The 20,617-nt window shown below is 34.0% G+C and overlaps 1 protein-coding gene across 8 annotated transcripts in view; it reads right to left on the bottom strand.

Moving 5' to 3' along the window:
* Window positions 1-8,732: 8,732 nt before the first annotated feature.
* The window catches only part of LOC143229234 (hexokinase-4-like), a 51,887-nt gene continuing 40,002 nt past the window's right edge, over window positions 8,733-20,617 (bottom strand). For 5 of the 8 annotated variants that reach the window (XM_076461255.1, XM_076461256.1, XM_076461259.1 and 2 more), the window contains 2 exons: window positions 20,110-20,243; window positions 8,733-9,282 (listed from right to left, as the gene is read on the bottom strand). In XM_076461255.1, the coding sequence (XP_076317370.1) occupies window positions 9,181-9,282; window positions 20,110-20,243 (236 nt within the window). In that variant the 3' untranslated portion in view covers window positions 8,733-9,180. Of the gene's footprint in view, window positions 9,283-10,099; window positions 10,383-20,109; window positions 20,244-20,617 lie in introns of all 8 variants that reach the window. The other 3 variants (XM_076461261.1, XM_076461262.1, XR_013015759.1) reach the window with 2 other exon arrangements.

Raw genomic sequence — 20,617 nt, 5'->3', positions numbered from 1 at the left:
GAAATGCCTTTATTTTAATAAAAATTGTATATTGTGACTAATCGATAGCTGGTATAAATAACACTATTCATAGATGTTTATGTACAAGAAAGGTTTAATTAATATTTATGTCGTAAGAACGAGTTTCTGGAAGGTTAGTAGGTGACCTCGTATGCCTAGAATACTTTTTTGATTCCTTCCAGTGTCTCAGTGGTTGCCCCCGCTAATACAGCGGTAAGTCGACGGATTTACAATGCTAAAATCAGGGGTTCGATTCCTCCTCGGTGGGCTCAGCAGATAGCCCGTTGTGGCTTTGCTAAAAGAAAAACACACACAAACACACGTCTCAGTGGTTAATCTGAAGGCTTATAACACTTATAGTTTAGTTCATACTTGTTAGTTTATTACTTGAGTAGAAAATACCAAGAAAGTATTTGGTTTTCATTCACTATATAATTTAGAAGCAATACAAATTAGATGATATACAAAAACAATTGCACTTTCATTAATAAATGTTGGCATACTCTGAGAGCATAGTTAACTTACCGATGTTTCTAACAATAATCACATTTACCAAATATCAGCTTACAACACATGTACACCTAACTTACAGAACTTTGCAATTGTTGTCATATTTACAAAATAACAGTTTATAACACAAGCACTACTATATAAATTGCCATGGCTTTTAGACATATACGTATTTTGATTCTTTATTCACTGTTTGCTAAATACTCACATTTTTAGCAGTCATCAAAATTAGTATTAATTCTTTGCTTGCTAAAAGTTTTAAGACTCGAACACAATGTACCTTTTTAAATGCACACCGTAATTCTGTTCAGTCGTTTAGCCGACCTGGCATAGCCAGGTGGTTAAGGCACTCGACTCGTAATCCGAGGGTCGCAAATTCGAATACCCGTCACACCAAACATGCTTGCTCTTTCAGCCGTAGAGGCATTATAATGTTACAGTCAATTCCATTATTCGTTGATAAAAGAGTAGCCAAAGAGTTGGCGGTGGGTAATGATGGCTAGCTGCCTTCCTTCTAGTCTTACACTGCTAAATTAGGGACAGCTAGCGCAAATAGCCTTCGTGTAGCTTTGCTCGAAATTCCAAACAAACAAAATCACTCGTCTAAATAACAGATTACTTTGCTAAGCTAGAATATGGCTAACATATCTGCATTACTAGATAATTATTCGTGACATATTTAAAAGTTATTTATTGCGCTTACATGATTTTCCCTTTCACTAGTTTGTTGGCACTATTTTCTCGTTCAAACGCGACAGTGGCATGTTTAATGTATGCGAGCGTTAAACATAAGAAATTATAGAATTATTTAATGCTTTGAATTTTACTGTATGTAGAGAAATGTGTGTTTTTTTTCTTGTAGGAAAGCCACATCGAGCTATCTGCTGAGTCCACCGAAGGGAATCGAACTCCTGATTTTAGCGTTGTAAATCCGTATACTTGCCGCTGTACTAGCGGGGGACGTATGTAGAGAAAATCTGACGTTTGTACGTGCACTTATTTGTGCTACAACTAAATTATTATTTCCCCGCGCACTGTATTTTGACCACGTTTAGCTTTAGCCCTTCTATGTTTTGAGAATAATTAACTTTTTATTATCTGTAAACAATATTTTTTATTTAGGTGCATGAAACTCAGTTTAATACACTTTGACTATTGTACTAAACAACTTGGTTTACAGACAATTTTGGTTTGAATTTCGCGCAAAGCTACACGAGGGTTATCTGTGCTAGCCGTCCCTAATTTAGCAGTGTAAGACTAGAGGAAAGGCAGCTTGTCCACACCACCCACCGCCAACTCTTTTACCAACGAATAGTGGGATTAAACGTTACATTATAACGCCCACACGGCTGAAATGGCGAGCATTCGAACCCGCGATCCTCGGATTACGAGTCTAGTGCCTTAACCACCTGGTCATGCCGGGCCTGGTCTACAGAAAAACAGCTTATCTTTGAAAGTGCCATTTAACATATTTATATATTTTTCCATCGATAATAGGTTAGCACAAGTTGAGTGTGTGTGTGTTTTCTTATAGCAAACTCACATCAGACTACCTGCTGTGTCCACCGAGGGGAACCGAACCCCTGATTTTAGAGTCGTAAATCCATAGACTTACCGCTGTACCAGTAGGGAACGACACAACTTGAACATCAACAAAATATTTTACAGAACCTAAAGTCGAATTGCTTTGTGCCATAGTTCTGTTCCATAATTCAAGATATAATTACCCCAAATTCACTGTAAAAAAGCCTCACTTAGTGACTTTCAGACGAGTAGACTGTCTTTTGACATTTGCATATCATGATAACATATTAGGAAGTGTTAACTTTTTTTTTTTTTTGTATCTGAATAATAATGTGGAAGGAAGTGCACAAGAAGGATAAGCAGGGAACTAGTTCCCAAATATCTCTATGTATACGGACTCGGTCACTTATGAGTGAAATGCTGTCTATTTCAATGCATGTTAAATATGTTCATGTATTTATATAGTTTACATAAAAGTGTGTACGTATTTAACTTTGTCTACCTCTGTAATTATCAAAATTTGAATTCCTGCGCATGGTCCTGAGTAAATAAAGATTTAATGTCAGTTTTGGTTTACAATCTGAATTTTCATTGTCTCTATAATATTAGAAATAACATTTACTTTGCGTGACATCATCAGTGCTACGAGTGCTATAAACAACAAATACTGTGATTCAAAAAAGTAGCGAGAAACTTGGAACATTGTTCTCAATAATACACATTAACCCTCAGTAATTGTATCTAGTGCAAAGTAAACTGTTGTAGCAATAAACGTTAGTCCTACGGCGATCGTAAAACACTAATTGTTATATTTTTGAAATTTACTAACATGACAGTTTAGTTTATAAATATTTTACGCATGGACCTTTTGTGGTATATTTTTATAACACTGTACAACAATTTTTTGAAAAGTTTTTGCTGATTGTGACAGGTACCTGGTGGGTATGCACAAATATAGTTTTGGTTTTGCTTCATCACGTAGGAACTCTGAGAAATAGACAGTTAACTGTTTATTTGCAATAACGTATTTAATTGCGTTTATGTTTCTAATACGCTATTAAGTTCAACATAATTAAAAATATTTTGTTCCTGATTTTCGTTTGTATTCAATGTCCGGTGCATCACATTGCAGTGTCCAACAGTAGTCAGCAAGCATTGACGGATTCCAGTTGTCCTGATATCGTTTTTCCATTGTAGCAATGTCCTGATGAAACGTTTCACCGTGTTCATCACTGACAGCACCGATTTGCGGGGAAAAAGTCCAAGTGTGAGTGGAGGAAATGAATCTTGAGTGACATGTTGAACTTCATTGTTTTGTATGCTTTGAGAAGTTTGTCTACCAGCTGAATGTAATGTGGGGCTCTGTAATTGCCAAGAAAATGTCAACAACGTCTTTGAAGGCTTTCAAGGCAATCTTTTCCGGCTCAACTAACAGATCTTTGAGCCGCTTGTTACTCATAACATGTCTGACATGAGAGCTAATAAAAATGCCCTCTTTTATCTTGGCCTCAGTTATTCTTGGGGACATTTGTCTTAAATAACGAAAACCTTCGTCTTCTTTGTTCATTGCTTTCACGAAATTCTTCATAAATCCCAATTTTATGTGAAGAGAAGGCAAAAAAATCTTTGCCGGGTCGACAAGCGATACATGCGCCACATATTTCTGTCCTGGAACTAACATTTTACGGAGTGGCCAGCTTTGTCTAGAATAATGTGACTCTTTAGCACGACTGTCCCATTCACAGATGAAACAGCAGTACTTTGTACAGCCGAGCTGCAGTCCCAGTAACAGAGCAACGACTTTCAAATCTCCACAGATATTCCAGTTGTACTTGCTGTACTGGATGTGCTTTAGCAACATTTCCATGTTCTCGTAGGTTTCTTTCATGTGTGCTGCATAGCCAACAGGTATTGAAGGGTGAACGTTGTCATTGCGTAACAGAACAGCTTTGAGGCTTAACATTGACGAATCAATAAAGAGACGCCACTCTTGCGGGTCATGGTCACAACCCAAAGCAGAGAACAATCCTTCGATGTCAACACAAACAGAGACTGTCAACTCGTGCAAAGAATTTGGCTATATCATTTTGGCGGCTTCGAAAAACAAATTTTCGTACCTGGTGACAGCAAACACCATTCCTGCAGTCTCGAACCCGGCAATTCGGCTTTTGCTTTTGACAGACCCGAATCTCTGACCAGATCGTTTAATTTTGACTGTGTTATGAAATGTGGATCGCCTGAGGAGCACGGTTCAAAATCCGGATCAATTCACTGCTAGTTCCCTGCATTGCAGTTTCTTCATCTGATTTGTCTGAGGTCCATTCCTCTGGTGGTTTCGAAATTGGAAGACTGTCGTCATGTGGCACGGTCTCATTGCTGAAGGCAGATTAGGGTATTCAATTGACTTCTTGTTTTTGGCAGAGAAACCAGACACATTAATCAAACAGAACTAACAGTTCATTACATGGTCTTTCTGTTCTCGGCATATCATCGGAACACCAAACGGCATTGTCTTTCGAGTGCCTCTGAGCCAAGCTCTCAGACAGACAGCACATGTCGCACAACAAATGTGAGGTGCCCATTTCTTGTCTTGATCACCAATTTAATAACCGAAGTACAGATGATATGCTTTCTTTACAAGAGCAGTCATTGAGCGTCTCTGATGAACAAACGTACACTCGCCACAAATATAGCAGAATGTGTCGCGGTTGTTACGACATTGACGAAACATATTGACCGACACCAATCGTCCTGTAAAACGTCTATAACATCTAACTTATTGCTATATTCTGAAACAATACGTACACATTAAAAGGTCTATATTAATCCAATGAGCAGCATCTGTGTATGCAAGCCACTTTTATAGCCTGCTGAAACAGTGTCAAGCTGGCTCCGGCCTGCATACTTCCACAGAACAGCTTCCAACCTGGCCTGGTTTCATGCCCAGACTGCACAAAACGTTGTTCATAGGTCTCTTACAGAAATGAAAGTTTTGGGGCACAAATATAAGAAAAACATGATAAATCTGAAGATTTCGATGAAACGGTACGTGATGGGCAAACTTGGATGTGATTTTCGTGATCAGCAGCCAAAATTCTATAAGGAACACCCAACAGTGTTCAAGAAGCAAAGATTTTGTTGTACAGTGTAATAAGATGTTTCTGACATGCTAGGAGAGTGCTAGTAAAAATAAATACAGTACCTCTGTTTATTGACAGAGGGGTAGTGTACTTTGCCTCCATTGTGGCTAATAAACTTGATAAATATCTTTTTTTACAAAACCCCTAGATTTGAAGTGATACAGTTTAAAATACATCTGAAAGGTGAATGGTTTATTAATGTTTTTAGTGTTACATTCTTTACAATTTCATTTTAATAAAACTGATTTAATGATTACCTGCCTGGTTATTTGTTAAGCACAAAGCCTCACAATGAGCTATTTGTGCTTTGCCTACCTTAGTTTCTAGCATTAAACGTCCACAGACATACCGCCGTGCCAAAAACTGTAAGGTAATTTTTAAATATTAATGATTAATATTCCCAGTGATAAGTGCTAATCTTAAGAGTTATAATGCTAACATTTGGGATTAAATCCATGCAGCAAATACAGAGCTAATTGCCCTGTGTGTAACCTTACACTTATCAACGAACAAACAAACTACATTAATCTTTAAGTGTTGTAATTCTCAGTTATTTCAGTGAAACAGCAGGCCTTTATTTCAGTTTAAAAAGATAGTGTTATTAATTTGGAAGAAAAATAGCTGTAACATACATTTGTATCAAGTTATTCGCAGTGCTTTGTTTCTAGGTAAAACGGTATTGGATATTAAAGTATGATATTTTTAACCATTCGTCGACAATTAGCTTCTTGTAAATGTTGAAGTAATATTGGTAGTGTACATCTACTTTTAAGATGGTTTCAAGAAGTAACCATAGACACTCGATGACATTTAAACTGATGACTTAAATGAACAAGCTATTATTCATTTCAACCAAATTGTAAACAATTTCACCATTGTCTTCTTGAAACAAGCAAGCTCGGCTTGGAAACTGTTTATAATACGCTGAATCAGGTCTGCATTAAGGTTTAACTAATCACTTTACTTTTCGGTAAAATTATGGGCCCTGAATTAATCCAGCAAAAAAGCTGCCCTAAAAAGATTCACAAAAATTCCACCACATTTAACTGGTGGCATAAAGCAGTCAGGATTGAAAGCTCCACTAAGTGCTCACCCCACACAAACATGGGAAAAGTCTAGATAATGATTTAATTGACGAAACTAGTTTTTTCTATTGATATTTAACCCAATTTTTATATTCTTGACACAAATTTACTGAAGTGTTTGCATTTTGTGATCTTACCATAGATCCATCTTTCGTTGTTTTTCTTCAATTATTTTAAGAGAGACTGGTTGTTCTATGCTTATCTTGGGTTCTGCTCACACTATTGGCATTGATATAATATTTCATTTTCGTATCACTCTTCGTGTTTATACTCATCTGTCACTGTCTGTCAGCTTAGTTTTTCGACAACTATTATTGTTCTCGAATATTTCATTTTTCGACATCCGTACTTACATCACTTTTGACACTGTTCTTTCAATAAATTCGTTACTGTACGTTTTCATGTCACTGAGAATTCAACTAGACCTTAAAGAGAAATCATGTACCTATGGAAATCTTATAGATCTTTTTAACTTGAGAGTTTATTCTTTTCTGTGAATACACACACACACACACACACACACACACACACACACACACACACACACATATATATATTTATATTAGTCGTAAAAAGACCAATTCAATAATATAGAATAATTTAATCCACAGTTAGGCTATCTTTTGATTATATCTTATTCTCTTATAAACACCAAAATTTGCAGAAAGGGTGAGTTGTTTCCTTACATTTTCTAATCCCCGTATGCACCGATAAACTAGTTGTTGACTATACAAAATCGCTTAATCATGTGACTAATCTTGCAGGTGAAGAACTAGTGCAACATATGAATACGTGGTATGTTCATCCATTTTAATAATAGACAAAAATTTCGAAATAAGAGGATGTTTTTCATGAAAGAAAAGTGAAATCACATTAATCCCATGAACAAGACTACATAACATGCCAAGCCTTCTGACTATGAAATTTGGTCTTCGAATTGACGTATGTTTGGAATGAGGGCTTATGAAATGTTTGTTAAGATCTAAAGTCTAAGTTTAACCATGGTGACTTTTGCAAAGACTTATTACAGTTGAAACTATTAAGATTTGCTGCCAAACCAGCCTAAACCAAAATGGCAGAATAAACATTTGTTGCCCTATACCTTTTTTCATCCAATTTATTTAATTTTTTCTCTTCTTTGACTTCACGTGCTAGATTCTCAACATTTTCACACCACTTCAACTATGCTAATTATAAAATGGCATATGTGTATATGTGTGTAAAAAACAGAACTTAAAGAATCACAGAGAAACTAGTGGCCACTTTCTAGGTGTGCTATAAAGATTGTATCTGTGCAATTGATAACTTTTTACGAGGGGCTTTTGGCACTTGATCTGTTTACGCAGCCCTGTTTGCCGCCATCCTTAATCTTGAGCTAATGACCATCACTGTAATTCAGCCTCATCTAAAAGTATCAGTAATATTATGTGCCACCATAAAGAATGCAATCCACCTTGCAATACAGAGCTCTATCAAAATCCCAACCCAAAGACTGAAGGAATATAAACTAGTTGCTACTCTCAGTTTATGTTGAGTTTATAAGAATTAACAAAAACATAGTGTAGAACTAAATCTAAAACTCTATCGACTTAAATGGACCTAACAATATGAAGATTTGTTAGATAACCATCAATATGTCTCGTGTCATAATGTTATTGCGCTTGACAATATTCTTGGAGTCATTTCAGCATGTAATATGTAATTACTGTGCTAAATAGTAGCTTGGTAACATGCTCTTTAAAAGTCTATTATAACACACTTTTCATGTCAGTAATAGCTGTGTTACATAAAATATGCTTGCTGTTATCAATATGAAAGTGTGTGTTATCAATATGCTTCTCATGCCATTATGTAGTAGCTGTGTTACAGAAAATATGTTTCATATTATTCATTTTCAAAGTGTGTTATCAATATACTTCTCATTTGTAAAGTAGTTATCGCACTAAACAAAGTGCTTGATATTATTCACACTCAGTGTCTCTGTTATCAATACGGTATTTAGTTGTTAAACGTAGCTCCTGTATTCCAACAGAGTAATGTATTAAATGTAGCAATATGTGCTGTTTACACTTGAGTTCATCACCAAATTTATACATATGGCAGATTAAGTGTTAAGTATAATAATTTATACTCTTCACAGTCAAGTCCTTTGCCTATATTTAAATAAATAAACATATAATGCAAATTATGTCAGGTAGGATATATCTTAAAAAATCAAGTTACATTTATCAAACTAAACAAATGAAACAATGTAAACCACAGTAATATGATAGAGGTGTTAAGTGTTTGGATAAGATCTGCTGAATTTTTCTTTGCCCAATGCTGATTCAAAACATTTAGTAAGATGATTTATCTTGTTTCTCCTCATAATACAGAAAAACAAAGTATTATACATTATATTATTAATACGTAATGTATCATATAAATAATAAACATTTGTGTAAGATTTGAAATACGTGGAAAAGTTGGAAACATATTTCAAAACAATATTTTTATTCATTTTTACCACATTGTAAAAAAAAAGATATTTAAAGAAACTATGTTAGAAATTAAATATAAAAATAAAATATTTTATAATCTCATCAAAATACAATTTCAAATTCAATATGTGATTCCATGTAGCATTTTAGTTTTAACCTTTTTTATATTCCTGATTATTTTTTATATTTTTAACAATTAATATATTCAACTGTTTCTGATACCAAAAAGTAAGAAATAAAAGTGCAACTAGAGGATATTTTTAACAAGCAATTTTTGGAAAAATGTATAAAACATCATAAACCTTTTAAAATAATTCTGTAATATAAAACCCCCAACAACAGTTCAACAAACCTCAAATCCACTGAAAGTGTTCTGAAAACAATTAACTGAAAGTGAAAATGATAAACTCTTCAGTGCTGGAAATAAAGATATTTTCTATGTTAGGCCTCAGTTTTATGCTGATGTGCTTTCAAACGTTCAGCAATAGCTGCTACCAGGCCTGCTCCTTTTCCACTTCCATCTTCTGCTAACATGAGCTTGAACTACAGAAAGAAAGAGAATATTCTAGAAAAGTGATTTCATGTAGAGACCAGAAAATATATTTTACACTTTATAGAAACCATCTTGATCACAAAACAGTAAGTGTTGAGAATAAAGAATGCTATATTACTCTCAAAGAAACTGTCTAGTTTACACAGCAAATCTATTGATAAGAAATAACTGTTTTAGTATCCTTGATATATGTGTTATATAAACAAAAAGGCAGAAAGGAATTATATTACTTTTGCACAGATGATCTTATCACACAAAATATGCTATGTATATCTCAAAAGTTCATTAGAAAAGTCAACAAAAACCTGAAAAAAAAAACTATAACCTTCATTCACGGAGTTGCCTGTGCTATTTGTAAGAATATGTGCAGATGAAATACACTATGTCACACAAATTTTGTTCCTAGATAGTATATGTTATTTCTTAATTGCTTATGTTGTAAAAGTATAGAAAATGGCCATTATTCCCTTCAAACTTTGCTTTTATGACCTGGATAATAAAATTTAGATATTAACCTACTTTTCTATATAAAAACAGGCAAATTTGCACATTTTCTTTTACATAAGATCTGAATAAAGTAACATATGAATCAAGATTTACATGTATTTATACTAAAGTTATACAAAAATGAACAAAAATGTTTAGAAGTGAGTAGTTTTTCAAGATTTGCGACTGTAATGTAAATCATTTTCACGTATCAGTCCCAAAATATAGTCTTGTCATTAGAATTTGTTTGACCAAGATCTTTGATCAAGTAATCGAGGTCTCTTTGGTTGGGGTAGTATAGGTTTCTCTCACTAGCTGCACCTCTGAAATTGTAATCAGGATCTTCAATGTCTACCTCCTCTTCTGATTTGCTGCTCTCTTCTGGGGATGGCTGCTTTCTCTCTGGCAGAGTGGGTACAGAGAGCTCAGGGCAGTTAGGCACTGGGGTGATGGATGATGGAAGGTTCAGATACATGAGAGCAGATACAATCTTGGCAGCCTGATGTTTGGAAGGGTCCACCATCCAGAAGTAGCAATTTCTTGAGTGGTCAGTGGGTCACTCCAAATTCTTGCAACATGGCTCTCTTTTCCCCTCTGTACCATTCTGCAAAAGAGTAAAATAAAATTATTATGAAGAATAAATTTATTTCATCCACAACTAATGTGTAAGAGGTTTATGCAAAATATTTTATATGTGATATTTTTTCTGCACTATTGGAAATTTGAAAAAGAAGGATTTAAATTTTAAAAGGTCTAAAATTTGTATAATATAAAGTATTATTATTCAAGCAAGCAGAAATTGTCTGTTTTACCTTCTAGAGTTCTTTTGTAGTGCTCGAAGGTAAAATGAGGTGCCCAGAGTTTGTCTTGATCCTTGACAGGCATAACCAAAATATGACTTGTAGGTTTCACACATTTTAGCAGATACTGTCACAGAGTACTTTTTTGCTCTTGTCTTGATAAACTGGGCATATACATAGCAGAATGCATCTGAAGAATGTTTGCAGCTTCTTGATGCCATTCTGATAAAATCAGATAGGTCTATGTGTTCACTTAGGCAGCTAGAACTAAACTGAAGTGGTGAGTGGTGAGCCCCTGTGTGTATATATACACACACACATCACTATGGAAAGTTCTAGAAAATCTAAAAGGTTCTGGAAAATTCTCATAAGTTCTAAAACATTCTAGAAAATCTTGTAAGTTTGACAAAATTCTCTATCAGCTACTCAGCACTGAATCTACCTGCAATGTTCTGGAAAATGGGTAAATTTGAAAATTTCATTACCCAGGTCACAAAAGCAAAGTTTGAAGAGAAAAATAGGTCTTTTCCATTTACTTTAGACATAGACAATTGGGAAATAACACTTCCTGCCCAGGAACAAGAAAAAGTAAAAATTTTGTTACACAGTGATATGATTATAATGCTATCAGAAAAGCTTCTTATAACACAGACAGGAAATATGCAGAACCCTAAAAGTAAGTAATACACAAGTTCCAAACTTGAGTGTTTTCAAGACCTAAGAAACATCTTAAGTCATCATCTCATTCATAAAAAAAACAAATGTTAACTCATGTGTACTACGTTTGTGTTATACCTATGCATTATGAAAAAGCTAGAAGTTAACAACAGCTCAGTGTGCATCCAGAAAAATGTTAAGATACATTAAAAAAATAGTAGTTTTCTATTAAGCATTTCTTTATCTGATTTTAAACCAACCCTTGAGGGAATTTTAATTATCAAGGAGAACATTTAGACTTTTCCCTAATCTAACTGATGTTTGAAAAGTTTTAAAGTTCAAGAAAAATATATATCAAAATAAACATTAAACTTACTATTCAGTTGAAGCTTTCAATATTTCTAAGTTTGTGAACTTGTATTTCAGAAACATTTGTATTTGATTTCTAGATTATTATTTATAAAAATTCGTTGAATCTCATTATTTTTATATGGAAGTTGAAAGCACACAAGATAAAAAAAGTGATTGTTACATCATTCATGATTTCTATAGGTCAAGTACACTGTTTAGACCACTCATGTCTAGCACACTATGCACATGATAAACATAACTAGGTTGCTCTGTAACAACATTTTTATAAGAAAAAATTAAGTGAGAAACTGAAAACACTTTTATGAAAAGGAAACAGAGGGTTGAAAATAACTTTGTGATGAACTTTTACTCTACAGTACAAATAATTTTAGCAATAAATCTTATCTTTTTCAAATTTCATGACTTTCAAAATCTAGAAATTGAAATTTACAGGACTTGTACAGGTCCTATGAAAAGCAACTCAATACTGGAAAAATTACTGTTATCACTCATCAATATACAAAAAAATTAGCATTTCTAGCACAGATAGTGAATGTTTCACCAATTAAATAGTTATCAATATATTGGAAAGTTAATTTGTTAAAGACCTTGTGTTATGTATTCAGAGATATGCAATGCAAAAGTACAGAGCACTTCCATACAGACAACACTCAGAAAATGTGTAATAATTTTTTCTTAAGCCAATAAATAAACATTAAACATACTTCAACTTATGAATACCTGTAAGCTTACTTTAGTTTAATGGCAAACATCAAATACCTCTCTTATCACAGATTATAAATAATACAACTATTTACTACCTAATATAAAAGAAAACAATAATTATGCATGCTCAGTTAGATTATTTACAAAACTGCCATTTTTATTATTTGCATTATCATAATTTAGTTGGTCTAAGGTAACTACTATTTATCTGTTGTATTAAAATTCCTTAAAACTTTGAAATTCTTCTTTGCTTAAAAGTTTTTATTATGATATTAATCAATGTTAGAGTAAGACCATCTACTTGAGTTGTGATTTTGTGATGTTATTTGTTACCATCCATCCTTACATACAGATCACTGATTCAGGTATCAGGTATGCAAGAATATGTAGTACAGATATCAGGAAACAGACATTTTAAATTTTGATTCTTCTTATCACTTCAGAAGCATTCTTAGAAAGATGTGGCAAGTTAATAATGTAATAAAACATGAACAATGCACTATGATGCTGGAATTATCCAATCTCCTTTACAAGTGCAACTATACACTTGCTCATTATATTTATTTACATACTCAAGTGTGTGTATGTACACAACTCAACTGAAGAGAAACCAGCTGCAAAAATATGGCATAGTTTGTGATTCTGTGCTTATCTCAAGTGAACAAGTGACACCTGCAAGAGGAAGGCACACATATATGGTGTGCTGACTTCCACTCAAACAAACAGACATGACCACAGGACAGTGATAATCACAGGCTGAAGGAAGCAGACAGACACAGTTTCATATTATGTGCTAGCTTCAACTCTACTGAACAGACTGGTTACAGAAGGAGGGCACAGCATTACAGCATATGCTCACTTCATCTCAAATAAACAGACTTAAGCCACAGGAGGAAGGCATAAGTGGCTTGTGCTGTATAGCTATATGAACATGTGCTATACTGACAGCATCATCACAGCTCTACTTCCTATCATAATGGCACTACTTGTTATAGCCCGAGCAGTTAAGCCCTAATTGATAAGAATTATTCATGGTCCACCATTCCAACAACTAGGAACTTTGTTGGTAGAGATCTTTTTAACTCCACTCAATGAAAAAAAGGGAAGAGAAATTCATATTGGGAAGAGTGGGAGAAATAGTTTGGATCTCTGTCAGTTCTTAGTCTGGAAAGGGCTTTCATTGGATACAGTGCAATAAATGACTGCATAACTATTTTGAAAAGCTAGAGAAGCAGGCAGAACATCTTCAGTTTAGTCCATGGAATAAATATGGCCTGAACTAGACATTAAACAGATATATAGGTATATATATCTATTATATTATTAGCATACCTCAAGTGGTCTTGATAAAACATTACCTAACAGGATAATATAAGCAATTTCTTTGTGGATTTTGGAAAATAAGTATAACCTACAAGGCATCACACCATCAGCCACCTGACAGGACCAAAAGCATGGAAAAATGGTTCTGAAATATTATTATTGTCAAAGAAAGTGGAATGACAGAAGAATGTTGACACACAAAAGCTGACAATCATCAAGAGATGAACATGTGGAGAAAGTCCATATCTCTGCCTGAAAGGAATCATCCTCCAGTCAGCAAAGGAGAGATGTAACAGAAGGAGAAAAGCAACAAAGCACATGCAAAGAAATGCAAGTCTTTGAGCATCCCAAATATGAACATGCTAACTGAAGTATGTAGCAGACCCATCAGTAAAAGAAGAAGGAAAGAAATCCATGGAAAAATGAAGGTCTGTGAATAGGCACACGAAACAGATCAACATGTCGTGGGAGCCAAGCTGGGTCCAAATGGTTCAATAAGCTTGAGACAAGAGACAAGGAGATACAAAGGAAGTACAAGTAATGTTCTGAGTGGTTAAATACTTGGAAAGGATAGACTGGATAAGAGAGAGGAATACAGCAGATTAGTATAAAGTGCAAGAAGCAACCGTAGGATAGACATCTGAACCACAGTAATAGTAGATGAGATGAAACAAACCAGGATAAAGAAGAGAGAGTTCAAAAGACAGGAAGCCAAAGGTTTCAATGGGGTATGCACAAAAACATGCAAATTGTATCAAGGTCACACACATCCAGTCATGGGAGCAGAGTGAAAAGGATGGAGGAAAAAGAAGGAGTGAAACAGAGTAGAGAGGACAGAGGGAATAAGCACCTTGTGGCATACAAATAGGAATGATTTCAGAGACAAAGTCTCCTGACAAGTAAGAGGTGCAGACTGACAAGCCAATAATGAACAGTCCATGAAAAAATTGCGGATGGATGACAGCCAGGAGGAAAGAAATGGCAGGAAGTTCAATAACCAGGGATGGATTATTTATTAAGCACAATAAGCACAGTGCCTTGGGCTTATGAAACTTTGAGGGCCTATGAAAACTATGCATCCATTAAAACTTTCCTTAAAAGTTAATTTCAGAGGGCCAAAGATAAGCATGAAAACATGAAATACAAATTTTACTGTAAAAACTTTATTACATCTTATATACAAGTTATATGATATATTTTTGTAAGTTTGTGTACTCATATTCACATAAATATACAGATATTTTAACATAGTTATTTTAACTAGAGTAATAACACACATAAACATGAAGTATGTATTATATGCATATAAATACTTAAATTTCAAACCAAAATCTGTAATTTATACATCTATAATTTATCTAATGAAAGATGCCTAGGCCCTACAATTGCTTTGATCTGGCACTGGCAATAACAAAAAACCTGCAACAGTTGTAGATAGAAATATGCAGCAGAAGGACAAGTATGCACTAAAAGGAGTAACAAAAAAAGCACAACATCCAGTTTAACAGGTTACAGTTTGGGCAGGTTTCATGTGCAAGGAAGAGGGAAGATAACTCTTAATTATGGGATACACAAGTGTGAAGCAAGAGAAAAAGAAGAAATTCAATAAAGGTTTATCTGAATGCCAACAAAAAAAGGCTGATCTGGGAAAAGAGATACCAACAATATGACTCAAGAAGTAGTGAGAAGAAGACGGCAAAGGGGAGTAAAGGAATAAGGGAATGGGCATACAGAAAAAGGGAAGACCAGGACAGGCTGAATAAATACACAGAGCCAAAGGATGAGGAATAGCAGACCATAAGTGAGGATATCTTTCTTTAGATGTATTCAAAGAGTTAATTCAAGTGCTACTTGAGGAAACTAGAAAACTACTGACAAATGGATAACATACCAGCCTAAAGTCACAAAGATTAAATTTCAAAATACCCCATAGTTCAAGAAGTAGAAGTGCAAATTAATATTTTGACTGGTCTTGGATCCAAGCTGGTAAAAGGTCATGAGCTCACTTGGGGCTACATCCTCTCAGGTGCATTATTAGCCAGTTTGGGGCACTAAATATTCATACTACTTAGGTTGATCAATAAGCTTGGAACTTCTGCTAACTTTAATGCACGTTTAATGATCAAAATTATAGCACAGTTACTAATATTCAGAATTTTGGCTTAACAATATAAACTAAACATGAAGATTATAAAATGAATTTAATACATTATGAGATTTATAAATTCTGTATTGTATTGGCCAGATTCTTTGGATCAATGTGTAATGATAAAAAATATGCAAAACGTATATAAAAAAAAAAAAAAAAACAAATGCACAATTGAAAATATGTTTGGAATCTGCTACATTTAAAACATTTTAAATAAATTTTCATTTGTAGCAAAATGTCCTTAAACACTGAAAACAATTTTGAGAATTTTATCATATACTTCTTTCCCCAACCTACACTGGATCTTGTTTTTGTCTGTCCAATTTAGGCTTAATCTCTACCTACAGAAAATATGTCCAACAAACTAAGAATGTGCATTTTATGCAATTCTAAACAAATGGATAAAAGGCATACACCATTAAAGCAGATATTAAAGTATTTAAAGCCTACCTGTTTGACTGTTTGTCACAGTACTTCACGAAGTTTGTGCATTTCTGATAACTTTACCCTCAATAGTTGTTTTGTTACTGATAGCCTGTTCATCAATCAGCCAGTTAGAAGAAACCTCACATATAAACTTCCATTTAGCATACACAGTAAAGCAGACATGGCAACCTCAAATCAAGCCTATTAGTACTAGAACTATGCCTCTAACATTAGCACTCTCACCTTCAACTTTGGGTGGAGAGCCAGTTTGATAACAGTAATGAGGGAAATCTGTCAAATAGTGACCAATTTGCATTCCTGTAAATTTCCACACTAATGTAGATGGAATGACATCTCTTTGGAAAAAAGAACTTTCTATACTTGTTACTGTCAGAAATTTTTGTTTTCTGAGATATAAAACTAACAGTGTTAATAATTTACAATATAAATAACAGTGAGCACAATGAAACAGTTTCTTTATTTTCTTTCTCTCTCCTAATCCAACCATTAGATGTTCAATTTTTTCTGTTTGACTGAGTTCCTTAAACTGTTTGGTTTTTAACAAACAAGATTTCCTTGTCATTCTGTCTTTCCTGCCAATTCATCTGCAGAACCAAGAAGTTCCAAATTATTTTCTTTACTGAACAAGACACTAAAAATACACTCAGTAGCTTTGATATGATCATAAATCACTCTTTCATGTTCTCTACTACAAGGATGCTAGGATCATTCTCATCACCATTCACAGAGCATGAAATAACTCATATACATGGACTTTTCAAAGAGGCAATAAATGGAAATAAGACCAACAGTCCTCTTGATCACTCATTTTGTGAGGATAGAATAATGCTACAATATGAATGTCAGAATATTTCAATGATGATAACAACAAAAGCAAAATTAGACTTCAAATTCTATACATGTTAAACATAAGGTTTGTTTAAATAAATATCTTTAAATGTTAATAACGTTTAACCTTTTTTCAAATGTTATTAATTTATGCATCTTTTAATTCAAAACAGTTATTAAATTTATTATCTAAATATATAAAAATTTTATATCTCTTTATAAATTTCATTCAAGGTCCATCTGCATATAGACTTTCCTAATTTTAAGCTGATAATATTACTTTAGTATCTCTTAATAAGTAAATATGAATATTGACTTTTAAGTTTAAGTGAAAAAGACAGATATTGTGACAATAAAAACTGATAAAGGAAACAATACAATTACTCTAAATAAATTAGGTATGTCAAAAAAATTTACAAAAGGGCATCCTCAATAACTGTGGCATTTAAAATTCTTTTAGGCAGGATTAGAGTAAATTAATGTGATACCTTAGATATGATCAAATATATCAATTGAAAAGGTTTGATTTCCTGAATCTGAAAGTGTAATTAGATCCCTAATCAGTCAAGAACTGATGGAATTATGAGTTAAAAATTTATACTTGAAAAACTCTGAACCATCCTATGAGCCACTACATCCAAGCTGAAAATATATGAAAGAAGTTACTGCAATAACTATATGTACACCTATTGCACTTGTTTTATTTAACTGGCTGCAGTAATTAAGAAATGTACGAGGGCTGTTCAAAAAATTACGCGGACTGTTTGAATTACGTGGCTCCAGTTGGTTCCAGGGGAATCCGCTTGGTGTCGCTAGGTTCGCACAGATCAGCTGATTATGACGCCATTTCCCGATTGCAGATATCTTCATTTGTGTATAGGCTACGCGGTTTTAAGTGAAGTGCGATTTTCTCGTTTGGCGGATTTCAAAATGAATGACCTGAAGGAGCAACGACTCACTGTGAAATTTTGTGTTAAACTTGGAAACTCTGCGACTGAAACTTTTGCTATGCTTAACACGGCTTACAATGATGTTGCTATGAAGCGTACGGCATGTTTCAAGTGGCATGAACGTTTTAAGGATGGTCGACAGTCCATTGAAGATGATGGCGTCCTGGGCGTCCTTCCACGTCAACTGGCGACCCACACGTCGACAAAATCAACACCCTGGTGCGGGCAAATCAACGTCTGACTGTCAGGGAGCTTGCTGAAGAGTGTGGGATATCAGTTGGATCTTGTTACGAGATTTTGACTGAAAAATTGAAGATGCACCGCATTGCTGCGAAATTCAGCCCTCAGAACTTGTGAGTTTTTGGCCAAACACTCAATCACTGTTCTTCCCCACCCACCCCTACTCACCTGACCTTGCTCCTTGAGATATTTTCTTGTTTCCCAAACTCAAAAGACCCTTGAAAGGAAGAAGATTTGAGACGATTCCCGAGATTAAGGCAAATGTGACGAAGGAGCTGGAGGACATTACAAAAGAAGCGTACCAGGACTGTTTCAACAAGTGGAAACACCGTTGGGATAAGTGTGTGTGTTGGGGAGGAGAGTACTTTGAAGGGGTCCCAGACCTGTAACTTCTAAATAAAGTACATTTTGTTTTATGACGTCAGTCCGCATATTTTTTGAACAGCCCTCGTATATTGTCAGATTATCTCATAGTTAGCTTATAATATGTTAACCACATATGTGTATACTGAAATTTCATAATGTAGGTTAGGAGTTCCTAAACATTTTTAATGCAACATTCTGTATCCTGACTGACTTCTCCCAACCAAAGTAATATAAAGGTACTAAGTACTGAGTACCTTGTGTATTTGCTATTGTCCCCTTGGTGCTTTCCTGTTGCTCACCAGTAGTCCACAATCACCAGTTTGGGAACTCCTGATGTAGGTTAAAGTATTTTAACCACAAATTTTGTGCAAAATTAAGCTCTCAAGTGCACATTGCAGACAGGAATGTACCATTTGTTCATACTCCCATGAAAGTCATTACATTCCCATGAAGATTTGTACTGTTATAGGCCTAACTAAACCTTAATATGAATATTATTTCAGAAGAATATTCATGTTACTATTTTAACAATTTATAAAAGATCATAAAATAAATAATGCTAATCATAAAATATAACTATACTGTCCCTGAATTTTATATGAATACTTTTTGCTTCTACCATTCCTTATTCTGTAAGGAGTTATAACTTATTACAATAAGAGTCTTTCTATTTAACATTCTGTAAAAAAATTAAGTCTGTTGTTTGATCAAACATTCATAATCAGCTGTTTCATTATAGTGTACTGTTACATACAACAGATTATACATTACTATATTTACTCCATTATACAAAAACTGTATTTACTGTTGAAATATTAACATTTTTTAACATAAAATTTCACATTCACTAATAATTGGAGTATAATTCATAAGTAAACAAAACCCACAACACTGAAGGAATTTGGCTTAAGATGCATCTATTAACTGTTTTACATCCTGTATCTTTTGAACATTAACCACTAGTTGCATCTTACACAAAAGAATAAACATTAATAAAATAGAAAACTATTAGGAGTATTAATGACTGAAACAATAAAGTAAGCTGTTTCACCCTCAAATTTTACTAATTTTATAAACAATACAAATAAAAACTGCTACAACATTGATTTGCACACAGTATCTTGCAAGTTGCAGTGCAGCCTTGTACTCCTTCCAATATTAACATTAAGAATTGGTTTTAGTAAATATAGAGTGAAGGTGTCCACAAAATCAACTAAAGGCTCTAGAAATAATTTAAGGAAATCTCCAATCACACTTAAAAGGCCTACATAATACTACTACTTTACTAAACAGCTTAATACATCATTGTCATTAGTTCTTCAAAGTTGTAGACATTATAATTAAATCTTTACATTCCTGAGAACAAACGTATAATCAAGAAACTGGAAATTTTGCAACATGTATATAGTACATTTTTGTAGGCTACAATATGTTAATTTAGTAACTGAAAATGATATATCTTTGTTTAATCTGGCATCTGTTTTCTCTACTTACTTTGTGTTCTGGAGCCATTTCTGCTATAAAATCGGTCATTAACTGATGAAGTTTGGGGTGTTTGTTGTACAAAGAACCATCTATGGCTATAGTTACAAATTTCTTTTTCATTCTGTTCAACAAACTTGCCAGACCTAAAAAAACATTATACACACACACATATATATATATATATATATGCACTCACCAATATATATGTTTCTAAAATTTTGCAAAAAAATCACACGAAGATTCTGAGTCCATAATTATCTTAAATTTCAATTAATATATAAGAGGAAAAGAAGATAGATGGTCAACAGCAGCCTCTACAAACTCTTTGCATTACTTTGGGCATACTGAATAGTGGAAATTGGCTGTCATCTTTATGGCACACCCACAAACCAAAAGTGCAGAGCATGTTGTTGAGATAAAAGGCCATGAACCCTCATATTCACAATCTGTGCATTCTAATTACTAGGTCACTTCCAGCAACTTAAATAACAGCTGAATACCATAAAATACATGTAGT

This window comes from Tachypleus tridentatus, chromosome 10 (genome assembly GCF_004210375.1).
Source record: "Tachypleus tridentatus isolate NWPU-2018 chromosome 10, ASM421037v1, whole genome shotgun sequence".
Classification (NCBI taxonomy): domain Eukaryota; kingdom Metazoa; phylum Arthropoda; class Merostomata; order Xiphosura; family Limulidae; genus Tachypleus; species Tachypleus tridentatus.
The sequence above is the reverse complement of the archived record's forward strand: the minus strand, read 5'-3'. Positions and strand labels throughout refer to the sequence as shown.